The 25912-nt window shown below is 40.6% G+C and overlaps 1 protein-coding gene across 3 annotated transcripts in view; it reads right to left on the reverse strand.

The window, feature by feature from the left end:
* The window catches only part of flt4 (fms related receptor tyrosine kinase 4), a 43953-nt gene extending 21899 nt beyond the window's left edge, over nucleotides 1-22054 (reverse strand). Inside the window, exons 1-5 of one of the 3 annotated variants that reach the window (XM_031319278.2) lie at nucleotides 21684-22053; nucleotides 5982-6078; nucleotides 2780-3054; nucleotides 481-620; nucleotides 210-375 (exon numbers count right to left, since the gene is read on the reverse strand). In XM_031319278.2, coding sequence (XP_031175138.1) covers nucleotides 210-375; nucleotides 481-620; nucleotides 2780-3054; nucleotides 5982-6078; nucleotides 21684-21741 — 736 coding nt within the window. In that variant the 5' untranslated portion in view covers nucleotides 21742-22053. Of the gene's footprint in view, nucleotides 1-209; nucleotides 376-480; nucleotides 621-2779; nucleotides 3055-5981; nucleotides 6079-21683 lie in introns of those variants that run through there. The other 2 variants (XM_036003743.1, XM_036003754.1) reach the window with 2 other exon arrangements.
* Nucleotides 22055-25912: the final 3858 nt, after the last annotated feature.

Raw genomic sequence — 25912 nt, forward strand, 5'->3', positions numbered from 1 at the left:
CAGTCAGTCGAGCACCACCTTTGATTTCCTTGCTAATTTCAACAAGAGTAGAGCTTCAAATCTAATTTAAATATTTGTACTGGGCCGGTTATGTTTTCGTAGCTGCTAAAGTTAAGGTTTGTGTGATCCTCAATGTTTTTGCTGGAACACCAGAGGAGACTGAACTCTTTAAACCTTTGGAGGTAGCACAGATATGATGTTTTTTTTACCTGTTGCATGGATCAGGTAGTTGGGAGATTGATACTGTTTGCCTCCCAGCGTGGCGACACACACAATTCCGATGAGCATCGACACGCTGTCCACGATCTGCCTGGGAATGGACCAGCCTCGCTTGTTGTCCCATGTCATCTGACTTGTCTCCAGAGGCGTGGGATACTGAGATGACACAAAAAAAAATAATCCTCAAATCATAAATCACAGCATTGCTTGACAGCTTCAATTGGAGGAATAGAGTGTGAGAAATCTGTGGTGAGTACAAACCGTGTGGAGAGTTACATTCAGATCAGGCACGGTGACCAGGCATGGCACTATGACGTGGGTGGAGAAGCGAGTCATTAAAATGGTCTCTAGGTCATTTTCGGCGCTGTAGCTGCCTCTCCTGAGGAAGGGCTGCTCGGGGTCTGGGTGGTAATAGAAACAGGGAGCTGTTATAGTATAACCCTGATGACAAGCCTACCAGCCGGTGTAATGGCAGCTATTACTGAGGTAACTTCACGAGTGGACAGCCACATATGTCAAAGCCTGATAATGACCCCCGAAGACACGCCATATGTGGAGTTTATCAATAATTACCATGTAATGCAACAGTTCAGTCAGTCCCCACACAGTAAATAGCATTACGAACCGAGATTACATGTCAGCTGAGAGACAGACAGCCGAGGGGTTTACTCCTCCTCTAAACAGCGCTACAGTTCCACCCCAAACTGTCTGATAGTGGAAAATATCTGTCCTGTGTTTCTCCCTTAACACCTTGATATTTTCCTTCCTATTGTCTGTGACTCAAAGCTACTGTCACAGGAGGGCTTTGGGGGACATCACAGCAATTGTGTGACAAATTTACATTGCAGCTGTTATCACTACAAAGTCTTATATTCCCACAGAATGAGCGCACACTATTATAGAAATGCTTATCTCTCAGGCTTTCCTGTCAATACCAGCGACTTTTTTACAGCAGCCAAAGATGGTGTGTGACTGCTCGCTTCTTTTCTTATTTTTTTTTCTTTTTCTCACGATAAGTTCTTATTTTATGTAATACTTTTTTTCTCCCTCACTCAAAGCTATGAATTCAATCATCTGCAAGCAAGGCCAAACAATAGGTCCTATCGAAAGGCTTATGTTTCTGCCCCTTGATGGTCAAAATACACACAGGTAACAGAAATAATACACAAATCCTCGCAGTTAAAGTTCTTCACAATAAATCACTGCAAGAGTTTGCAAACCATCAGGGATATGAGCCTGGGTGAAAAGGTGTGTGCCAGAAGAGATAGCATTTAACACGGTGTGTGTGTGTGTGTGTGTGTGTGTGTGTGTGTGTGTGTGTGTGTGTGTGTGTGTGTGTTTGTGTGTGTTTGTGTGTGTGTGTGTGTGTGTGTGTGTGTGTGTGTGTGTGTGTGTGTGTGTGTGTGTAGTTTTTCTTACAGTCTGCTCCGGGTGCTGTTGAGGACACACACGTGTGTGTGTGTGTGTGTGTGTGTGTGTGTGTGTGTGTGTGTGTGTGTGTGTGAGAGAGAGAGAGAGAGAGAGAGAGAGAGAGAGAGCTTATATACATACAGTACATTCATGCACACTACAGTCACGTGTGTTTGAGTGTTTGGATGATCGTGTGTAGCAGAGACAGGGTAAAAGTGTGACGTCTGCCTGTCTAACTCAATCCACATGCGTCTCTTCTCATCCCGCCACACGCTGGGTCTAATTTATGGCTGCGATTTCATCTGCTTCTGATCAGCCTCCTGGTAGAATCTGTGGAAACTGTTTTGGCACCTCGTCAGAGAGGATAAACAGTCGTTTCACTTGAGTGGACTGGTCAGCAGCATTCCCTTACATGACAATCACCTGTCTCTCTCCCACTCTCCTTATCCACTCCTACTTCTACTTTTCTCCCACAGCACATGGAGCGAGGCAAGAAAAAAGTAAAGAGGCAAACCCTTAAGGCCAAGCTCAGAGTCTTAAAGTTGGCTCAAATCACCAGAAGAGAAAAGCAAAACATATTTTATTGTGCTGTTCTTATCAGATTTGACACTGAAGTCTGAAAAGTCTCTTCTCATGTAAAGTAAAGGAGAGCTGCTGCTATATTTCAATATAAATATGACAACATATCCTTTCTCCAATTAGAAAAGGCAATGAGCTGCTAATTTCTACCTCTATCAAACACTTTGCATCTCTAATTTCCGAAACATTAATCCTGCCAGCATCCAGTGCGTTACTGAGGTAAAGTCAACCACTTCCAGTTGTGCAGTGGCTGCTTTGATATTGAAGTCATAATCAAACAGGAGATTTGTTTCAGTAGGAAAACTATGTTGTTGTTATTTTGTGAACCTCCTAAGGAAAAGAGAAACTGAAGACTAAAGAGTCCACACAGGCAAGCCAAAGAACTGCAGACCAGGTCAGGCAGGCAGGAGATGAAACATGCTCGTTTTAAACACAGAACAAGCTCAGGCAGCAAAATGGCCCCCACAAACTGCAGACTCACTACTACATGAAATGGATTTCTAAATAGAAAAGAAAACTCATGGCGTCAGAAAGTGTATAGTGTGTGTGGGTTTGTGGGAGTGCGACTCACCCCTGACAAAGACATAAACGCTGACAGCAGTGGTGCCGACAATGATGGCCTTGACATCCTTGTAATAGCAGCGATAGTAGCCCGTGTCTCTGGCCTGCGCCCCATTCAGGACCAGACTCTTGCAGTACGGTCTCCCGGGCTGCCCCGGACACTCGCTGACCAAGGCGATCCTCTGCCCGGGGGCCCTGGTGGTCGGCAGCTGGGCCTGACGGTCGCTGAGCTCCTGTCCCACCAGAGTCTGATCAGGCCAGGCCCAGGCCAGAGTGTGCTGTCCCCTGAGGAGGCCAGGACACGGGGCAGAGTTGACGTTAGTATGAGCTTCAGGGTGATAAATCATCATCCACAGGTACAATTTGAAATAAAAGGATAGGTTCAAAAACTGTTGTGGCAGACTTGAAAAAATGTGAACAGAATCCTTGAAATTAAGTTAAAAATCAAAAGTATTTTGGTATCTGTAATATTTACATATGAAACTGCCAGTCACGTAATAGGTAATAACTGTAAAGTTGAGAGTGTGCATGTGAGTGGATACCAGTGTGTGCATGTTTATTTGTGTGTGTTGCTGTAAATGTCTCCATGCATCCACACATCCATGTTTGCTTTGTGCTTTGCAGTGGTGGAATGTAACTAAGTACATTTTCTCAGGTACTAATTTAGTAAGTACAGATTTGAAGTACTTGTACTTTACTTGAGTCTTTTCTTTTCATGCTACTTTCTACTTCTACTCCACTACATTTCAGAGAGAAATATTGTACTTTTTACTCCACTACATCAATCTGACAGCTTTAGTTACTAGTTACTTTACAAATTAAGATTTTTGCACACAAAACACATGTAGTTTACAAAATCCGATGTTTTATTATAAATTAAACTACCCAACAATATAACAGCCTACAAGTCCAGCTGAAATGATTAGGCCATTAAACACAGTTTGGATCGTTTCCAGTTTCTAAAATGTGATTTTTCTGCATTGACTACTTTTACTTTTACAACTTTAAGTACATTTTCCTGATGATACTTACATACTTTTACTTAAGTAACAATTTCAATGCAGGACTTTTACTTGTAACAGAGTATTTTTATAGTGTGGTATTATAAGTAAAGGATCTGAATACTTCTTCCACCACTGGTGCTTTGTCACATAAATTCAGTTATGGTTGGACATGTTAACCCGGAGGCTTTATGAGCCAGGTTGAGTGGATTCATAATGGCTGCCTGAAAAATGATAGCTCTGCTTTCACCACCTGCCTCCACCAACTACAAATGTCCACATTTGCAGACAGTGCCAAAATGTGATGACTGGAAATAACTGCAAAAAAATCCATAAGGCAATAAAAGTATTCTGCTGCGGGTGATTTTCCAACCCTCGTGAATAGCATCTCTCTATCTAGACCTAAGAAAATTGTACATTGTAAAGACTAGATTTACTCAAATGAAACTGACTTCCTCTCCCAGGAGATTCTCAGTAGTGCTGGCCATGTGAGGTTTAAATACAAACAACCATATAAGACCTTTATTGGTAAATCTCCAAACTTATTATCAGCTTTTCCAAGACTTTTGTTTATACAGCAGAAACAAAAAGTTGAATGGAGTGACAGCTTGGCAGCAGGCAGCGCATCAGAGATCTCATAAGGATAAAGGACAGTTATTATGGGTGAATTCATATCTCACTTGGACTCAGTTTAAATCAGTGTTGGCTGTGTTTTAAAACAAAAACATATCTGTGTGTTATAGAACATATGTATTTGAAAATGTAGAGTCCCATTTTTTGGGTGTATTTTTTACTGGGTTTTTCCACAGGGTATAAGGATAAATGCTGTTGTATGTTGTACATGATTGATTTAAAGCCCCTACATATTTTTGTCTTCCTAAATAGAATGAATTTGAATTGACTAGTTTCCATTAGAAACACAATGCATACAAAATCCTGTGAAACTGGACTGACATTGTTTGGTAACAATGTATCAATGGTGGAAGATCTATTTAGAGTAAAATAGCAACAGAACCCTGTAAAATTAGTAGTCCTGCATTTAAAATATAATATAAAGTAATTTAAGTAAAAGTAACAACGCATTACAAGCAAAATGTACTTGAATTATCAAAGGTCCTCAATGCAGAAACAAGACCCTTGTGAGTTTTAAGTTTTTATAATTTGATTGCATTACTGATACATGAAGCAGAACTTAATGTAGTTGTTTGAGGTGGCGTTAATTTCATATAGGGCTGCAACTAGGGATTATTTTCATTATCAATTCATCTGCTGATTGGGCACAGTCAGAGAGGACTGAGAGGACTATTCTATCTATATATTTGTATGGTCTTTCATGCTTTTAGGTTGCAGAAAGTCCTCTTTACAAATAGATGTTATTTTGTATGAAGGGTTTGCAAAAAAAAGTAATGTGTACAAATATGGAGAACAAAACGCTGTAGAATGGTTCAAGCAGACTGACAACTAAAATGGCAGACATGGAGACACAGATTCTTCTGGCCAACAGTTATATATAAATTGAAGAAATCAGTCATTGGTGAAAGAAACTGGACATCAAGTGCATGTATGCTCGAATGAGTGCGGCTAGCTTTGAGAGCCTGTTATTTATCCAGCTTCAGGGTCAGGCATTTTCACATCACAGAGACACGTTGTCCCCATAGACTGTGCCCCTGAAGTCTGACTAGCACAGAGAACAGAAATGCTTTGTACATTGCAAGGAAAGAAAAAAACATCAATAGAACAGCTGGTTCCAAACTTTGGAACGGTAGTGTATACCATTGGGTAGTTTAATCCAGAACAATGTACCATATTTTATAAGCTCATCTATCATATTTTGTATCATATAAAATCTTTGGATAATACCTGTCACTTGTCAAGATTGATTGATTGGTGATTGATTGATTGATTGATTGATTGATTGATTGATTGGTTGTTTGATTGATTGATTGATTGATTGATTGATTGATTGATTGATTGATTGATTGATTGATTGATTGATTAATTAATTAATTGATTGATCACATACCACCACAGCAATGTATTAATGTCTTCTGGCATTTTTGGGTCATTATGATGAAACAATAAGAAGCCTGAAATAACAAGTCATGCACAATTGCACGTACACACTTCCAAACCAGAGCAGCACACACACACACACACACACACACACACACACACACACACACACACACACACACACACACACACACATACCTGCATGTAATGGTGAGTGTTTCGTGGACTGGAATAACTAGGTCGTCTTTGGAGCTGTCAAGGATGGGCGGAGTCATAGAAAAGCCAATCACCAGACCTGAGGGAGCGAACACGGCAACTGCATTAGATTCATGTTACACGGGTCGGTCAGGACCTAGGGGTTTTTACAGGGCTGCTGTTAGGCTGTCGAATCTCCTAAACACATCTCCCAATCTGAAATCTGACACGACAGCAGCTCAGATAGCACGTTGTTCATTACATTTACAAGCTGTAAGGCAATCTGCAGGCAAAGCACTCGGTCCCTGACGCAGTGAAATACCCAGGCAGAGAAACCATAGCCCACTCAGGAGGCGATGCTGCTCGAAGCTCTCTGCGTCCACCTCTGAAATAGCCACAAAAACCATTTGCCCTTGATTCATTACCAATGCATTCACTTCGCTGACTTGTGCTTGGTTAATGTGGCCGGTCTAGAATGTCATTACCGTCCCAGAGTCTCCTCAGGGTGCTATTAGCGCTTAGTCAGACTCCACACCTACAGTCTATATAAAAATGCCACCATGACTTATGCCCCACCTGGATATCATTTGAGATGAAAACACACACAATCTCTCTCTCTCACACACACACACACACACACAGATAGCACAGACTGAGAGGATGTATGAAGATGGAGAGGCTTTCTTTGCATTTATTAAAGCAAATTCTGATCATTTTTCACATGACAGTGTTTGAAAATGACACGTGTGCTGTATTTAACGCACTATATGGTGGCACTGTCCCAGCAGAGAGAACAAAGCAGGACAAACTATCCAAGGACAAATACAGCAGCAATTTGAACACCTGAAAGCCTACATTGATTATTTTAATCATTATTCTCTTTTCTATAGACGTTTCAACATGACGGACTCACACATCTTCAAACATGTGTAATACAGACCACAGGCTTCAGCACCGGCAGCGGAGAAGCAGCAAGAATGATTTCACAAGAGTCAGTCGTGACCTGCTGCCAATTAAAACCCCGAGCTCCAGACAGCTGCCATTCTTGTACACAAGCCTCATTCCTCCAACACATCCTGCTGACCAGGGAGCACAATAGAGCAAGGTTATTCTCATGTAAATATTTTGTTAATCGTGTTTACAGTAAAGGCTGATCCCATTGGAAGGAGACTGATCAGCCCGGGTTCCTTCCAATACTGCAAACACAGGGAAACTCAAAGACAGCCTCAACTTTGAGTGTTCAGTCATGAATACAGTAAAGTAAACTTTTACTCAGCAAGGTCAAAAAAAACTTCAATTCTTTAATGGCCTTCCTTTGACACGACTTGTGTATTTCTACTTCAGTTAGAAGGACTTCACTGGAACACTCTCTAAGACATGACAATAATCACGGCACTCCTGCTGCGTGGCATTCTGCTATATTGATTCTTGTTTTTTCAACATCTACTCTGAATGAGAACAAATTCATTAAAATGAAGAAAGGGTATCCAAGAAATATAAGGATTACAGATACATTTTATACTGTTCATTTAATTAGCATGCAATGTCAATATTATATCATTTTATTAACTTCTTTAAAGAGTATATATTTTGACATTTTGGAAAATATTATTATTTGCTTTCTTGCCGAGAGTTTGAAGCAATTAATACCACTCTCATATCTGTTTGTACTCTCATATATATATATATATATATATATATATATATATATATACCGATTTAATATAAATCAATATTATGTATATACGGTTTTACAGGAGGCGGACATGTGCCGGACTATTTCTTGGCCTGACACAGTCACCTCCTGGAGTTCCTGCTTGTTGCCTGGCAACATCACAGTGAAAACAAAACTCAGCCTAACTGGTTTTTATAGGGATTAAACAAACAAGATATATGTAAATAATATATGTTAATACATGTTAATAAATGAGCTTCAGGGGGGCTGTTATGCATATTCCACTGATTTTACACAGCGCAGTCTGTTTACTGGTGTTGAGGAGTTCTACTGCATGTGTGAAAAAGTTGTATCAAGCCTTCCGTGTCTCCAGAGGGAGCTGTGCAAAGTCTGATAAAACCTGCTCCTCATCTCTGCTTGAGGCTAGCAGCTCAGACTACAGAAGCCGCTATACCAGCACAACCTATACATCCATGAGCACAATACTATCCCTATTAACATCAGGATGGCCGAAAGCCTACGCACCTTCCACCGAAGGCTAAAAACACATCTTTTCCGATTACACCTCGGATTAACATAAAAAAAAAAAAATGTATATATATTTCTTGAAGCTGCACTTTCATATGTAGTTTTGCTTATTTAAAGCTAATGTACTTGCACTTACTACTTGTTGTCTGGAGTTTGCACCTTCAGGGTTGAAAGCACTTAATTGTAAGTCGCTTTGGATAAAAGCGTCAGCTAAATGACATGTAATGTAATGTAACAACACTCCCAAATATCTGACCAAACTGTTGGCAGTCAAGTTGCATTGTGGGTAATGCAGGGGACAGGTTTTGACAAGGAAGGAATGCATGTAAATAAAAAAATGGCTCTGTGAATAATAAGTGTATTTCCCTAAAAGTTGAACTCTTCCCATGTGCTTTACTGGTGTTGAACTTCTTACTTTCTATCGTGCTAATAATATATTGATTGACATTTCAAATGTCATAGTTCATCTCTGCTGGGGAACACAGTTGAGACAAAACCATCAAGCAAGATCTGTTTTGTGTCTTTGCTCGGATATTAAAAGTGACATCATGCTAATTTAAAAGCACAAAATAACACTTGTATGCGTGTGAACTAGGAAAGCTAATATCGGGATGGTGACAGAAAACAAACATGTTACACTACTGAAGTGGGAAGTGGTGGCAGTGCATGAATCGTTCCCAGCTTGGCTCCCAGCAGGGTATTCCTTCCTTACTCTTTCAGAGATCTTTAACTCTGCCCCAGAGGAGAAGCAAAGTTTTACCAACATATTGTCTCAGCTCAGATGTGAACCCACCACCGACTTCAGTCCCATCCCCACCCGTCTGCAACAGAACACAGCTTGTCTCTTCCTCACACCTGAAATGCTGTGAGGCCAAACAGTGGAGAAACATATACACAGGGCCCCCCAAGAGCTACAGACAAGGGGAAAGTGTGAAAGGAAATTCCTGTCAGGACAGCTTCACTATTCTGGCTTTAGATAGAGAGCTATGTGAAAGCCTGGGAGCTTGTATCTTACTATGACATTCAAGTAGACAAACTTAGTTTGAGAGGTAGAATCAGAATTGACAACAACTTAAAAGCTGCACTAATCTGGTATTTTTATATTAAAAATGGATTAAAAGTAGTAGTTATTCTTGGATATGTCATATGAATTATCACTCGACTCTGCAGTTCCTCTATCAGCTCCTTTCAGCACAATGTTTTGGTTTTCTGACCTGCAACTTACTGTTCTGTTCACTCTCACAGCTCTCATCTGCTGTTTTCAGTGATAAAAGCTCTGGTAAACACACTGTACGCTACCTGCCCTGCACCTAACAGCAGACAGACAAAGTTAGTGACTAGCTGGTGAACATAGTGCAGCATTTTGCAGCTAGAGAAACAAATCTCCCACCGGAGTTGGAGGCAACCAAAACAGAGCTCAGATCTCTGCAGGGTAAATCGAGACAGCTAGCTAGACTATCTGTTGAATCTTAGTTTTCTATTGCACAACTAAAACAACTTTTGAACGTATACATACATGTTCCATCAAAACAAGCTCCTTCCCGAGGCTATTTTGCAGAGGCACCGTTGCTCCGTCCAGCGCTTAGCGCTGCCCAAGATGATTGTGATTGGTTTAAAGAAATGCCAATAAACCGGAGCACGTTTTTCTCCCATCCCAGAATGCTGTGTGGACTAGCCAGACCCTTCTCCGCAGCACTATGGAGGAAGGTCTGACAATGCGAGACTACCTCTGCCCTTTCCAGGGAATGTCGCCACAGACGCCAAGTTAGTAATACTGCAAGCGCAAGGGCTTTCATCAGTGGGCCATAGGCTCAATCACCATTGTGTTACCTCATTCGGCAATAGATAGGGACTTAACAGACATTTATTTAAATAAAAATATTTGAGATTATTCCTTTAAAACGATCTGTTTTTCTGATGTTGGCCTCTTGAGGCTGTGTGAATAATGACAAAGTATATATAAAGGCAAAGGCGGAAGTAGTGTGATGTTGTTGTAGTGTCACAAAACAAAAAGGAGGTCAGGGTGGATGGTTGGGCCATACAAAGTGTGCCGATGACTGCTGTTTGCATCCTGTTCTCTACCAGCAGTCATTGTGGTTTCTTTTAACCCCGACTACCGATCCTTTACTAGTTTCTAGTTGCCTAAACTTAACCAAACCTTAACCATAGAGGTGGCACATCAGAAAACCTTTATATGAATCTCTTATGGACAAATTCAGAAGGCATTGAAAAGAATACTTGTTTTGTTGTTTAGGTTGGAAGACTTGTTGCTTTAAAGCCACTATGTGTAATATTAAAAAGAAATATTAAAAAAAGTGATAATATCACCGAGTGATAATATCAAACAAGATATTGTGGCAGGCAATACACACTGCCACCCACACAAATTCCTTCTACATTGTTCTACAAACTACAATAATATGCCGTAATAAAAAAAAAAATTATACCCATTGTGATTTTAACACAAAGTCCAAGGATAAACTTCCCAGTGCACAGCACAACATACATTTATATATAGTATATATTCAACAGTAAACAAAACATGAATTGAAAAGATCTCTGAGATATATGGGAAAATATAAAGAGAATATAGAGTACAGGCTGATGTGCAGTGACATGATTTTTCTTTTAGAGTGATATGCTCTGAGATAAATTGCTACTGTAGCTGAGTCTCAATGATTGATGCTTCCCTCACAATTAGTTGAGAGATCGTACACTGACAGACAGGATGCAAATTGTAAATCTCTTTGAAATGTCATGACTGACTGGCATGCTCTAAGAGAGATGAGACATCAAGACGTTGGGGGTGTATTTTGGGAGGGAAAAATATGTATTTAGTGTAAAGGGAAGATTTCAGCTTCTGCTATTTGAATTGCTCAAGTATAGCAAGACAGACTGATCGTGTCTATCACAGTACAGCAAGAGTGTCTCACACCAGAGGGCAGAGATGGACATTACACCCACACAGAGACACAAAGCAAAAAGCTCTTTGAAGTCAAGCAAAACACTTCACAGATCATTCAAACTGATACAATTCATGACAAATATGCTGGTGTCCTGTGAGCTCAGCGGTCCTGACATGGTCTATATTTCCAGGGCGAGTTTGAGGCTAATGAGCACCACATTACTTGGATCTATCATACATCACTTGTCATCCTAAGTGGCTCTCTCATAACTGCCGAAGGAGATGCCGCAAAGTCATAACTTAATGTGTGCTGGGATACACATGGCTGCTGGCCAAAACAGCCACCGACTTCTCTGCTGTTTGGACACTTGAGATTGATGAGAGGTATGAAGGGGCATTTCTACGCCTTGGTGAGTCTCACCCATGATTCTCCAGGAGCTGCTAGCGCTTTCCCCACGTTTCACAATGATGAAAATGTTTTGTGCCAGATGTCAATATCTTCCATATGGATGTGCTGTATAATGTATACATCATGTTTCCAAACTGTGAGACACCAGATATGGAGGCCTGTCATCCTGTCAGCTACATTAATGGTTTGAGAAAACATAAGCATCCCATTAGCAATTGTTTGCACTCTGTCAAATACAATTAAAAGCACACGCTGCTCCAATGTTCAGCAATGTAAAGCGAATGCCAAAGAAAACCAAACACATCAATTCATAGAATTTCATGGCTGATAGCATATCTTGTCATGATAATAAACACGCTTTCCTGCTATGACCTTTCATGCTGCGTCTCTTGACAGATTGTTATGACTGTTATCACTCAGTCAGCTCATTTATTTTAATATGCATTAAACAATGAAGCAGGGGGTAAAAAAGAGTCTCCATATATCGTACAAGCCTTGCTCCTGAACAGTCGTTTTAGCCGATGCACAAACAGCTGTGTAGGTGGACAGTGAGTAAGCAGAGCTGCAGCTGTGAACTCTGGTTAAGGGAGACTGGCTCAACAGTGTCAGTGTACACTGCGACAACATGTTTTAAGTTCACTCTTGAGTTAAAACTAAGACTTTTTCATGTATTATATAAGCTCCTTAGCTACAGTTTATATTAACTATATATATATATATATATATATATATATATATATATATATATTATAATATATATTATAATATATAACTATATTAACTGTAAGCCACTGGCTTTCATTCATTTCTGTGAGATATGAAAGTCAATCAGTGAACTGCTTAAGTTGTGTAATCCATCACAGTAAACATCTTGCCTGCATTTATTTGTGTCAGGGAGTTGTTATCATTGCAAAGTGAAGATTTATTTGAAAAAATAACCATAATGACAGTGTAATTTTGATTAAAATAAATGCAAAGTTGATGTATACTGTTACAGATTACATATCACTGGCAGATAATCGGTTTTTTTTTACACAGTACAGACATTAATGGAAGCCATTGGCTGCCTGGAAGGTCAGAAAAACACATTTAGAAAATGAAAACACAACAGCATGGTATGAAAATGGTTAGCAGTGATGTAAAGTACTTGTTGGGAGATAAAACATGCAAAATCGCTTGTATGGCCCATTATTCAAATCCTTATTCTATAGCTAACAACATTTGACAGATCAACATCTATCTATTCAGAATGATTGCTTGGCCTGACAACGCAAATGGACGGTGGTTGGCTTGTTGGCAACCACCTTACAAATGTGAACAGGGGGCAGAGAGCCAAAACAATATTTGAACTTGGTTCCCCTCTTTTCCCATGCATTCCAGCTGGTGGTGCAGAGATAAGCAGCAGCTTTGGCTGATTAGCTTCAACCAACAAAAAGCATCATTTTAACCATATAAAGATAAAACAGGATATTTCCACACTTGACTAACTCGTTCTGTTTTCATGTGATTACACAGGGCATAAACACACATTTAGATGTATAAAACGCTGCATTAACAATCTCGGACAGTAAATTGTTAATCTTGTTAAGCCAATTTTATATGTTTTAAGCACTTGAAGACTTTATAAACCTTGTAATTCAGCTCATTGCGTTCACAATGTCTGACATACTAATCACTGGGGATTGTCAAAAATAATTCAGCAATTACTGAAGTTAAAAAAAGAACTTTTCATTGGCATTCATTTGACATAGTCCTGTCTTTGAGAAACAGCTCACTGAACATGTCCTTGTAAAAACTTGACATCGCTCTTGTGAAATGTGCTTTCTCTGTTATTGTGAAAAGCCATTTTCACTGTGGGAGCCATGTGTGTGTACCCTGCACCAGCTCCAGCTAGATCTGCCAGGCAAACATTAAGTTTTGACTGGCCTAAGCAAAACTTTCAGGCCGATATTTGTTTAAAACAGCAATACAAGAGAGAGACTGATAAGTGCTTTGGTAGGTAAAATGTAATTCAGATAAGGATGAGGCAATGAACAAAGTTCAAGCATGCCAACCATACAGAGATGGCTACATTAGACACATGGGGTCAAACAGCTGGTCTTTCTGCCTTTTGTGTGCTGCGTGCTTCTGTCATGATGGAAGTGCCAGATGTATATGTGAGAAAAGTGCCAGGAGTCAGAATGTTTCAGGACAATTGTGCCTGTTCACTCAGGCTGTGCATCAGGCTGCACTTTGATGTGTCAGCTTCACATACCTGGATGACAGGGGAGGAAAGATGTGCGACTGAAGCAATTGAAGTGTTCAAACAGCATGCCAGAGGAACATCAGCAGTAGCTCTTTATTTATGTTTGAAGGGCCAGAATACCAAGAGGGGCAGAGGACTGCTGCATGTGAGAGCTTTGCAACAGTTCAGTGCTGTAAAATATGAAAATAATTTAACAGAAAAACTTGCATAACCACAATATCTCCTTTTTGTCCCAGCCAGAGTACAAAGTAAAAATTCCTCCAAATTAAAAGGAATAATTAGATACATTTAGGCAACTATGCTTATTTTATGTCTTCCCAAGACTTAGATGTGGATTCTATGATTAAAACAAGATCAGCTGAGCTTCAGAGGTACTGGTATGTAGATTGTGTTACCTTCTGACAGAGCCAGGCTAGCTGTTTCCCCCTGTTTCCAATCTTTATGCTAAGCTAAGATAGCTAGCTGGCTGTAGGTACATATTTAATATACAGACAGCAGAGTGGTATCAATCTTCTCATCTAACTCTAGTGTGATATGTGTATTTCCAGACAGGGGTCTTCAACGCTTTTTAAGCCAAGGACCCCTTAACTGAAAGAGAGAAGGAGCAGGGACCCCCTACTACATATATTGTATAAAATTAAGTTGCGTATTAAACGCTTACGTGTAGGGGGGCCTAAAGCCTTTATACATACCTTTTTGCATAGAATACTAAGCTTTTAAAATAACCTTATAATTGTTGGCATGGTTTTATAAATCATGTTTTCATTTTAACATACACATGGCACAGTAAATCCTCAGGATTAACTGTATCTGTGGATGGCTACCTTAGTGATCACCTAACCCATAGGCCAGTAAGTAAGCCTATCCTCAGCGGGGATTTATATTTGCTAATAATGTGATGGATTCATTGAAAAAACTTTCAAAAAATAACAATAATTTGGAGGCCCCCCTGCGTTGACTCTGAGGACCCCCTAGGGGTCCCGGACACCCTGTTGAAGATCCCTGCTTTAAAAAATAGAAAATGGTGAAATACTGCAGCCTATTTTTTTCTAAAGTGCAGTAGAGTCAAACAAGTCAAACAGAGTTTCTTCTCAAATCCCTTGTTCCCTTGCTTGATGATGGCTATAAGTGTGTGTGGGTAAACAGACAGTGTATGTATGTAGCACTCCCGTGTGGCCTCAAAAATGTCCAACTAAAAGCTTTGTAGAGTTACAGAGGCAATTCTATTTTCTATTTGAATGTTCTTGTTTTGTGAGGATTTATGACACAATGAACTGTAGAATTGCTCTAGTAAGTGGAAGAACAGTGATATATATATATAGATCTTTAACCCATTTAAATGCCTCTGTGTATTTGCATTCATCTTATCCTTTTCTGAGCTCTGTTCAGGGCTAGTGCTGGTGTTTTGTCACAGTCAGGGAGTACTGAAACCGGACTTCCCAGCCTATGGAGGCCACCTGCTGAATAAAGATAAATCATATACACATACAGAGGAAGACGCCAAGCTGCCATAGGGTACTCTAAGCCCGTTAAAAATGTAAAGCTTCTCTGACAAGCAGACAGAGACAAGACAGGCAGGAGTCGAGAGCATAAAAGGTACACATGAAGACGTGGGCTACGACACAGGGCACATTAAAGCTTGTGTGAAAAGCGACGCAATGTTTTTCATTGGGAGCAAATTTCCTGTTTTCTTTATCATGTTCACGCGTCTCTCACTTCCCTTTTTCATGGACGGTGAAGGAGATGTTGCTGTTAGTGTTTCCTCGCTCCTCTGTAGTTTTGTCCCTGATCAGTCACATGACAGGAACAGGAAAAGAGGAACCTTGTGTAAACAAATAGTTTGTCAGAAAGGATGCGACGTGGGCGTCCTTCAAAAATACAGATACAGGTTTTCACAGATATAGTAATTCTAATTAGGTACCTGTGCTGTTGCTTTGTGGTTATTTGCTGTATAAATGGGTACAATGCCTGTGCTGTATATACAGCTCGGACTCCCCTTCAATGGACACAAATTACACAGGGTTATACCCAATTGAATGAAACAGCAAACGTATTAACTAGAACTGTATTGCACTTTAAAAAAAAACAAAAAAAAAACATGTAGGTGACAGTGCAGCTAGTTATTTCAGTGACACAGTATCTGGCAAAGAGCCAAGGCTGGGGAACTCTGAAATAGCCTTGTATGTCCGGCGAAGGACGAGAGGCCATGCAGGCCATGAAGCAGACCTGCACTCTGGATGTGGAGTCAGCCGGCCTCATGCTGTAACATACTCCCTCTCTCTCACTCTGAAAGAGTCATCTGGACACAAGGCCGGGCCAAAGCCAGGCGACGGACTGACTGGCAGCCCGGCTTTGATTTCATTGTTACTACAGAGTAGAATGACATCCACCACGTTCCTGTCCTCTCCACTAATAGGGGAGTTAGGCCTTTCCAACATCCTGCCAGAGGAGGGCTGAGAAATTAAGGATGCGGCGACACGCCATCTGGTCCAGCTTCCTATGTTTAAAACCTCTGTCCCTGACTAAATCTTCCTGTACCTGCCTCACAGGCACACCGGACAACTCAAGCTCTTCCTCTGTGGGGATCCATTTTTTTTTTTGCATGTCATCATTTTCATCTTTGATAAATGTTTTCCCCTGGTAAATGCTTTGTCCTGGCTCCTGGCGATGACATTTCTGTTGTGAAACTTCTATAATTTTTCTTTTAGTACAAGCAAATGCCAACGATTAGCACTGTCCGCGCCTGCTGTGATGGCTTGCATGCTCCTAAAACTCATGCTGTGACTGTTCAGAGGCCAAAATTGTCCATTGCTGCGCTTGTTACCTAAGTCCTGGAGATTCAGGCCATAAACAAGTATGTGGTGCCGTGTCAGATGTCCCAGTGAGCTAAATCACTGCAGCAGCTTAAGTTGCCGTAGAAAACAAGGGCAAAGTAGGGAGTGCCAGGTCAACAATTATGGTGCTGAATGCCTAAAGGGAGGGAAGCTGGTAATTTCCTCAGGCTTTGCCAATGGACTCTTTCCCATGAACCTCAAGCGACCTCCAATGACAAGGCAAGAGGTATGAGTGACCAATGAAATGCTCCACGGACTTCCAAGTCACAACCCTTTACACACACATCTGCCTGAGAGTAGCAATTTAAATGTAATAGCGATGGTGGAAGTGCTCTAAATGATGCTTGTTTCTAAGCAACGCAAGCACTTTGGAGTGTTTTAATATCCGTCTAACAGCCAACGTGAACCAAGATCCAGTTCCAAGCAAGCAATCCAAGCAATAGATGCCACAAAACAATTCAGTGTCTGTCAACGCTGGCCGTTACAGATGCTGAATATCATTATTTGGCCTTGCATTACAACGTCAAGAGAACAACTAGGTAAGTATGTGTAGCTGTAAATTAAAAACCCCGAATTACTCTGAACTGCCTAATTTGTTGATAACCCCCTCCCTGCCGAATGATATGCGACCTGTACTAGCTCGCCAAGATTTAAGCTGAGCAGAAAAATGTGCAGCAGTCCTTGTGACCGTTTTTGTCAACAATTAATGTTAGCTGCAGTGACATATCATTTATTTCATCTTCGAGGTAAAAGCACTTATACGTTTAATTAACGTTCTTACCCCTTCATGGGTGTGTTAATTTACTCATTGAGTTATAGCTCAAGTGCTCACAAAAATTGATTACTGACTGTCTATGTGCTCTGCTGGCTGCAGTATGAAACTCAGGCCTGGGTGAGCATGATAGAAAGGACAGAGAGAGAGAGAGAGAGAGAGAGAGAGAGAGAGAATCAATAGATAAACCTTCTCTGCGTGGTAATTACTCCAAGTGTGGGGAAGTGATAAGAATGCTAAGAAACGTATACATTGTTGGAGCAGAATGTGTGCCTTTATCCCGTATTTAAATTACATCGCATTTCCCCCCTCTCTATGATAACCAGATTTTCGGTCTGCATAAACACTTTTGATTACCGATGTGGTCGCACAACACGTCAAACTAACCAGTTCTTTTTTTAGCATAACCCGGCCCTAAGAGTCTACAACCGAGCTAGCAGCTTTGCAAGGCTGTACATACAGTAGGCACAGCAGTGGCTTAAGCTACATTAGCATGCTAAGATGCTCACACCCGTCACGCCGGTGTAACCTTTACCATGTCAGTCATCTTAATTGTGTGTGTTAGCATGCTAACATTTGCTTATTAGCAGTAAACACAAAGGCCAGCTGTGGCTGATGGGAATGTCATTAAATTATCAAATTTGTTACACACATTAATGTTGTAGCTGGTAAATGTATTGTGTATTAGCCTACTGCTTAATCTATAATAATATCACATCATTTATTAGTGGATTATATTTTGTATTAATAATCTAAATCTGCAAAGTAGAGTAATGTCATGGCAGGTGTATTGCTCAGGAACCAAGGGAGCACAGTGTCAAGTTTGAAGTTGTTCCGTTCCGAACAGACACATTTTCAACAAGCAGTGCACTAGTTTAACTAAAAGCATAAAAATGTAAACCTAATGGTGGCACTGAAGGAAAGGTCCAGGGATCAACAAAAGCAGTGGATTCAATCCCTGTAGGACCATGAAAGTCTGTAAAAAAAAAAAAATGTCATGGCAATCTGCCCAATAGTTACTGAGATATTTTAGTCTGAAGCAAAGTGGTAGAGCCACCAACAGATACACATTGCCACCTGATGCCACACATAGAGCCATGCATCTAGCATGCAGCTAGCATGGCTAAAAACTGGGCACAGAAAATATGGAGGGGTCAGAAATATGAAAACACAAATACCACAGATGGTTTTCATCAACTATCTAACACCAATTTAGACACATATTTGGCCTATGCTGCAGATTCCTGGTGTTGAAAGACCTTATCTCTCAGCTCTAGTCATATTTGGGGTGTTGGTGCTTTAGCATGATGAGAAAGTGAGTGACCAGACATCCTAATGCCCAAGGGGCCTCGCTACTTCATGCCAGTGATGAGTGAGGCACCGGACTCCCTATTTATTTGGACTTTACTGCAGAGAGATTCCCACACGGAGCAGCAGCAGCATTCCTCTCTCACCCAAGCTGCTCTCCAGCTGATAGAACCAGATATGCAAGGACAGACACCGAGGGTCCGCTCCTCGGAGTCCTGAGGTTGAATCCTGAGATCAGCACTGAGGATAAGGGGCTATTGTTGGCTAAAACAACTCGACCCCTACAAGTGGACGACTAGAATAATACCCATAGTTTTAGAGTCAGATTTCTGGGATGATCTGATCAAGCGGAGGTATGCGTACAGAAAACACTCTGCTAAAAGCAATATCAACACTATGCACCCAAGACGCAGAGTAAGCCAAAGATCATTCAGCTCTAAAGCTCAGCTTTAGAAAAAAAAAAGATTGACTCATATGTGTGTCTTTCATATGTGACTGGGAAGGTTCTCAATAGCCAATTATGCTACAACAAAAACAACGAAATTAAGAGGAGATGAATTAATCAATGAGTTATTCAAAATTCATTTCAGTAGTATCCTATACCAACGAAGTTGCACCAAGACGTCTTTTTTTTTTAATGAGACAGATTTTTTTTAGCTGTGTAAGAAATGTTTTGGACCCATAATAATTCAAACCAGAGACTGAGCGTGAGAGGAAGATGGTAGAAAATGGCTCGGGGTGAAATCTTGAAGCTCCATAAATGCAGCTGCTGCGTAAATTACACCCCCACCCCCTTCCCCTCCCCTTAAATGACAATGACTTCTGGGCTGGCAGGTCTGCAATCCACTCTCCTTCAATCTCCCGCTCCGGTCATAATAATGGGGCAGGGCTCTAATTATGCTTGCATAAGACTCTGACTCAGTAGTGTCTTTTTAATGTCACACATTTGTATTTTGTTGAAAGATATTTGGGGGTTAAGAGGGTTAACAAAACCTATCTGACTAAAGACAAATATGATTATTTAGTATTTAAAATATGAGCTATATAATCAATTAAGACTCTTTTTTTAAATGCATAAGTTGTTTAATGAGAGATTCTTAAAGGCAGAACAGACAAAAGGTAAAATGTTGACCTTGTCTTTCTTGGAGTTGTGTCATGCTCTGTATTCACAAGGGGAAAAAAAGACTGAAAAGAAACATTTTACATTAATTCTACATATCCATTATGTCAAGAATATGGTCAACCCTTACATAAGACTGCATCATTAGAAAAAACATCTCTGAACCTTGTCCTCACCTCTCCACCTCAATGTGGCACTCGATCTTAGGTACATACTGTGAGACTGTAATTGAAAGATGTGCCTCACTGATATGAAGCTGATTGTTCTTTCAGCCTGCAGGATAGTTCTGAGATATTGGTTCTTCTCCATTATGCGTTCAGTGTCGACTGAGAAAGATGGGGGCCCTGCATGGTTGAACTAACAGGGTTGCCAGTAAGTCTTTCAACAGATAACACCACACATTCGCTAAAAAGCACATCAGTTTTGTGTGATGACAGAAGTGTCAGACAGAGCTTTACAATTTCATGGTACACATTGTGGATTAATGGAAAACTCCTATGTGTATTTTTTTGAGTTTTCTCTTCGTTTTGAATACTGCAAAAGTTTGGATACAGCCTCAAAGGGACATGTGGCCGAGAGACTTCAGAATCAATTTGTCGCACATTAGAAAATCTATCATTACTGTTACTGAGGGCAGTGATTCCCCTGAAATGGATTTTGTGATGCCATAATCTGCACTCCTCTCTGAAAAAAAAACAGAGTCCCTGTTTATCTGTTCCTACAAATGTACGTGACACACCCAGCACAGCTCAGTGATATTTATGCAAGGAGCGAGAGCCATCCCTCCACCCCGGAGTCATGATTCAGATAGACATATGGCGACCGCCCCTCACAAAAGTATTCCCTGTTCTTTATGAACAGCTGTTCAACAGCAATCAGTGATGAACAACTCAAACATACACATTGAGTCACTGGGCAAAACTGCAAACACTCTCAGCCATGCTCCCAGTCAACAAAGTCAATCAGAGGGCCCTGTTTCATGTATCTGATATGAAATAGTGCACTGAAAACAACGTGCTTTAGATGATCTAGTCTCAGTTTTACTTGTTTTGTGAATTTTCTAGACACACAAGTGACTATACAGCACATATGGAGACAGGTCACACTCAGAATAACCCTGCAATTCTTGAAACAAGTTGATTTGTATTCAAAGCAAGTGACATTCTCTCACCTCTCACTTGCTTTACAAAAATAAGATTACCAAAAAAGACCACTCTCTCACCCAGAGATTTGAAGGGATCTGACCCCCCCCCCTCCCTCCTCCACTCCACATGTCAGTCCTCTCCTCCCACTCTGCCTCTAAAATGTGACCTACATACATACACCCTGATCTAAAGTCACTCAAATTCAACATAATAGATAGAATGTTGTTTTTCTTCTCCTTCTGAGTTAAGCATCATCAATTAGCATCTTTATCAAACGCAAAAAAAAACAGCATGCCTCCCCCTAGTGCCTATCTGCATGTAGACTCGAAGACTTCCACTGGATTCTTCTTAATTCAGTCCCATACGGGGAGGCACGCTTTCAATCACGTACTGAGTGATAAATGAATATGAAGGAATTCGTGTGCACTGTGAAATGCAAACAGAAAGCAGGCTAAGATTTCGCGTTTTTGATTAAATATGTTGCATTAAATATCAATAAAAAATACCCTAGGGGCCCCTTACAATTAGGCTAATTAAATAGAAAGTACGTGTCATGAAGAAAAGCGTAAATCCAAGATGTTCCTGGCTTCAGATTAGGACCGCAGTTTAACATGAATAAAACTTGTACTCCTCTAGAAATACAACTCTGACCAACCTAGGATCAATTATTTACCGAAAGGCAGTGTCAGCAGTCAGCTCGACATTTTCACTCATAAAAAGTTATGCGCTCAAAAGTTTCAGACTCACTGTAAAGGTCTCCTCACCTGAGGCATATGCTATTCCAATCAAAGTCCGACAGAAAAGCATAAAATCTGTCTTCATCTCCAGATCTCCGGTCCAGAAGCGCAGAAGCTTGTGCGCTTTTTCTTATAAAAAAAGTCTTTAGTTTGAATGCTGGCAGAGACAGTACAGAGATGGTTTGAATGAATGTCCGTGGATGGGGCAAAAAGTCAGGTGAACCTCGACCAATCGATGCCTAGTCTGTTGCTACTCTGCACAGAGAGGACAGCGCCGAAATGCTGAGGAAAAGGAAACAAAAGAAAAAACGTCTTTTTCCCCCGTTTTGTCAAAAGGATGCACAAGGCACTGAATGGGATTTACAATGATTTCCCTTTCCTTTGCTCGTGACTGGAGCGCATGCACACCCAACCATCCAGTTCATAAAACGTGTGTGTGTGTGTGTGTGTGTGTGTGTGTGTGTGTGTGTGTGTGTGTGTGTGCGCGCGCGCGCGCGCTTGGGTGTGGGGGGGGTCCCCTAACATCCATGACACATTTTAGGTATGAGGTATTTGTACTTTACTTGAGTATTTCCATTTTGTGCAACTTTATACTTCTACAGAGGCAAATATTGTACTTTCTCTCCACTTTAGTTACTTTGCAGATTACAATTTTGCATCTCCCCTCTGTCCAGTGAAAAATATGGTTGGTTATTTTAAGTGTAACATTTTCTAACAAACTGAAGGATGAAGTGTTCCTTGTTTTCTGTATTGAACTCCTAAGCTAAATAAACTGTTTTAGACCCCCAAATTGGATTAGCTGGAAAGTGCATCGTCACAAAGGGCTGTTTTTCTGACACCATGAAAAGTTGACCTTTTAGAGTTACGTGGTTCTCATTGGACAGCGACGCAACAAACATATGATGATCTTATGCACTCCTGTAGACTAAACTACCCAACAGTATATAAAGGAGTTGAAAATGAGCACAACCTTAAACATCTACAGCAGTAAAATGCAACATACACGTTAATGCAGCAGTAATATTAATCCAGAACCACAATACTAAAACGTCAGTGTTTTACTATTAAATATGATGTTTCTGTATTAATATTACATTACAGGGTAATTTTTTTTTGCATAATGAGTATAAGCATAATGAGTACTTGACTTATAATACTTACATACTTTTTCTTAGATAAGGTTTTGAATGCAAGACTTTTACTTGTGTATAGTATTACTTAAGGAAAGGATCTGAGTACTTCACTGTGTCTAGAATAACAAAGGACAATACAACGTACAATAAGAACACTATAATCTCCATGATCAGAGAATGTATGATGCTGTATAAGAGCTGTGGATTTACATTTGTTGCTTTAGTGCAACACTGTTGATGTTTTCATGTGTTTTTCATTCCTTGGGGTTTTTCAAGGCATTTAAATTCCTCCTGACATCCATCCAAACGCTCAGCAGGTAATCCTAATACCATCAGACATTTGTATAAAGCCACCACAGGAGTATAGCAGTGTCACCAAGGAAGGGAACAAAATACCTCAGCCTCTGGAGGAATATTATAAGACTATTACATGATATTTTCCTCTTTGGTCGGCTGTCTTTAATCCTCCAAATAATACGACCAGCCTCGAACTCTTCTGACACCATAATGTCAATGCCAATTTTATCTGTTAAGGTCAAATGTCTGTCATAAATTTGAGGTAAAAAAGTTATCTTTTCTTTCAGACGATCTACAGCTGAGCAGAGATGCCTTGGGAGTAGCACACTATTTAATGTTTGTAATTATTCTTCCAAAGGGTCAGATGGAATGATGCCTTCAATTAAACTAAACTGTGCAGAGTTCTTCTAGCCTTGTCCATGTCCTGTTAACCCCCCACCGCCCACAGATCCATCCTCCTCAGAGAGTCCTCCGAGTAAATGAAAAGCATGTACTAAGAGCACCACATGCCCATAGTAAGCTGCTATTAGCCCTGTTTTTTGTTTTTGTTTTACACATAGGGATTTTGATAATTGAAAACATGTGTAAAAGTCAAGAGGGTAGGCTACACAGGGTTTCACCAAGTCAAATGTAAGACTTTTTAAGACCATTATGAATGAAATGGAAGACCTAGGCCTATATCACACATCAAAAAAGAAAAAGAAATCAGATGTCAGATTCCGGAAACATTGTCTGAAACAATTCCCAGATTTCCTCAATCGCATTATAGGACTGGTGTCTAGTCACCCTGTGGACCCAGAGCACCTCCACGCTTAGTGCTGGCTCTGATCCAAAAGCGACACAGAGGTCCCTTACGGGAGTTTGCAGAGCTGCTGTGTGGGTCTTGCCTAGGCAGTGTGGAGGTAGTGCTGGGGCTGGAGCCACCATATAATCGGCAGAACTGGCTGATGGCTGTCGTTGGCTGAAGACCTTTCACAGCAGTTAGATGTTTCTCACTTTTTGCATGAGACTCCAGCGGCCGTACACCCAACGTTCCCAGTTTAATTGCTTTCTTGCATAAGAAGTAGTAGACTTCAAATAGGCTATATTGTTAGCAACTGGCTTTAAAGTATCGCTAAACTTGCACTTCTATATCTGTGGTAGGCTACAATCCGAAAGAGACTCGCGCCAATAATACGAAAGCTGATTGGCTGCAATATAAATTTCATGTTGGTCTCATTTGTAATCGTAATACAGCGGATTACATTTGGACTAGCAGAAGAAAGAACTACAACACCATGGAATAAAAAAAAAAAACATTCTAAAAATACTTTTCAAGGCCTAAAATTTAGATCTTTTTTTAGACTTCAATAAGACCTGATATAGCACCAGTTTCAAGGTCCAGTCAAAACTCTTACGGAGCCACAGATGAACCAGCATGCATGTTCAAGCCAGTGTAATCAATCACTTCTGCTTTCCAGCACCGTGTGCTGTAAAATCAATAGTATGCTGTATCTATCTTGGAAATCTATAACAGCAATGATAACACTCGCTGACTCCTTCCTAACTGTGCCTTCCGAACTGCTAAACACCCACCCATCTAACAGCAGCTGTCAATAAGAGAAAATGTTTTTTTCTCAATATGATAATGTTGTTATTCCTAATGATTTCGGAACCGTGGAGAACCAGACATCAGGAGTGTGTGGAATAACAGAGTCAAAGGATCATTGCGTGTTATTGTGGGCATACGTTTCCCCCCAGATCCCTTACGGCAATCCACCTCTCTGACCTTAAAACACAATGTTGTGATTGAATGGTTGTAATTAAAATGTTCTCCTGGTTTCAGGCCCGCAGCGCCCTCGGCTTCAGAGGAACATAAACACGCTAAATCGTGTTGATAGCCTAACAAAGCTATGTCCAGGGAGTAACCAAATCTCATTCTGAATACAAAACAGATAATGTCAGAAACACATGAAAACAAATAAAGCAATAAACTGCACACATAAGCATCCAGGCAAGCCATTCAGACAACAGTGATAACAAACAATAGGCCTCATGCATAATAGCATGATCGCCCCTGCTGTGTCAGATGAAAAGGTTTCTGTTAATAATCCTGCTGGCTCCTGAGAGACAACTGTGGACTCAAGGACTCGTCCTTGAAGTGCCAGCACACCATCCGGTCCATCCTCAGGTCAGGAAACACATTACAGATCCACAGCTACTATCATAGGAAGGATGTGGAGCGCGCATGCGACCCGCACGCTCTCTCAGTGAAGTCCATGACCACAACACTGCACTCTGCCAAGCTACTTTAAAGTAGCTGTCACTGTTCAAGAGGGGTTTTGTTTTGTTTTGATTGAGGCAGCCAACATTTCTCATAAGTTGTAGGTCATGTTCAATCGGTCAGCGATTATGGCAAGCTTCCTGACTGGAAGAAGGAGCAGTGTTTGCTTGCATGTAAATTATTTTATTATTATTATTATTTATAATTATTAACTAATTAGCCATGAAGATAATACGTTGAGCGGAAAGCAGCTGGTCGACAGAAATTCCTCTATGATGCTGAACTCTTGTAGATCAAAGCAAATGCTACCTGGAGTTTGAGTTATTTAGTTAACTGGAACTTTTTTACAATCCTAAATTCATTTGAAACTGTTTCAATAGTTTTTTGGCCACTTGAGGGCAGCAAAACAACACATCACTGATATATTATCAGCTTTGGAAGATAATATAGATAATGTGTTAGCAAACTGCTGATCATTTAAACATCCAGCAGATACGGAGAGAGAATAGCATTAATTTGGAGGCTGTTGTTTCTGTCCACCAGACGAATGTAAGTACATTATT

This window comes from Sander lucioperca, chromosome 1 (assembly GCF_008315115.2).
Source record: "Sander lucioperca isolate FBNREF2018 chromosome 1, SLUC_FBN_1.2, whole genome shotgun sequence".
Lineage (NCBI taxonomy): Eukaryota > Metazoa > Chordata > Actinopteri > Perciformes > Percidae > Sander > Sander lucioperca.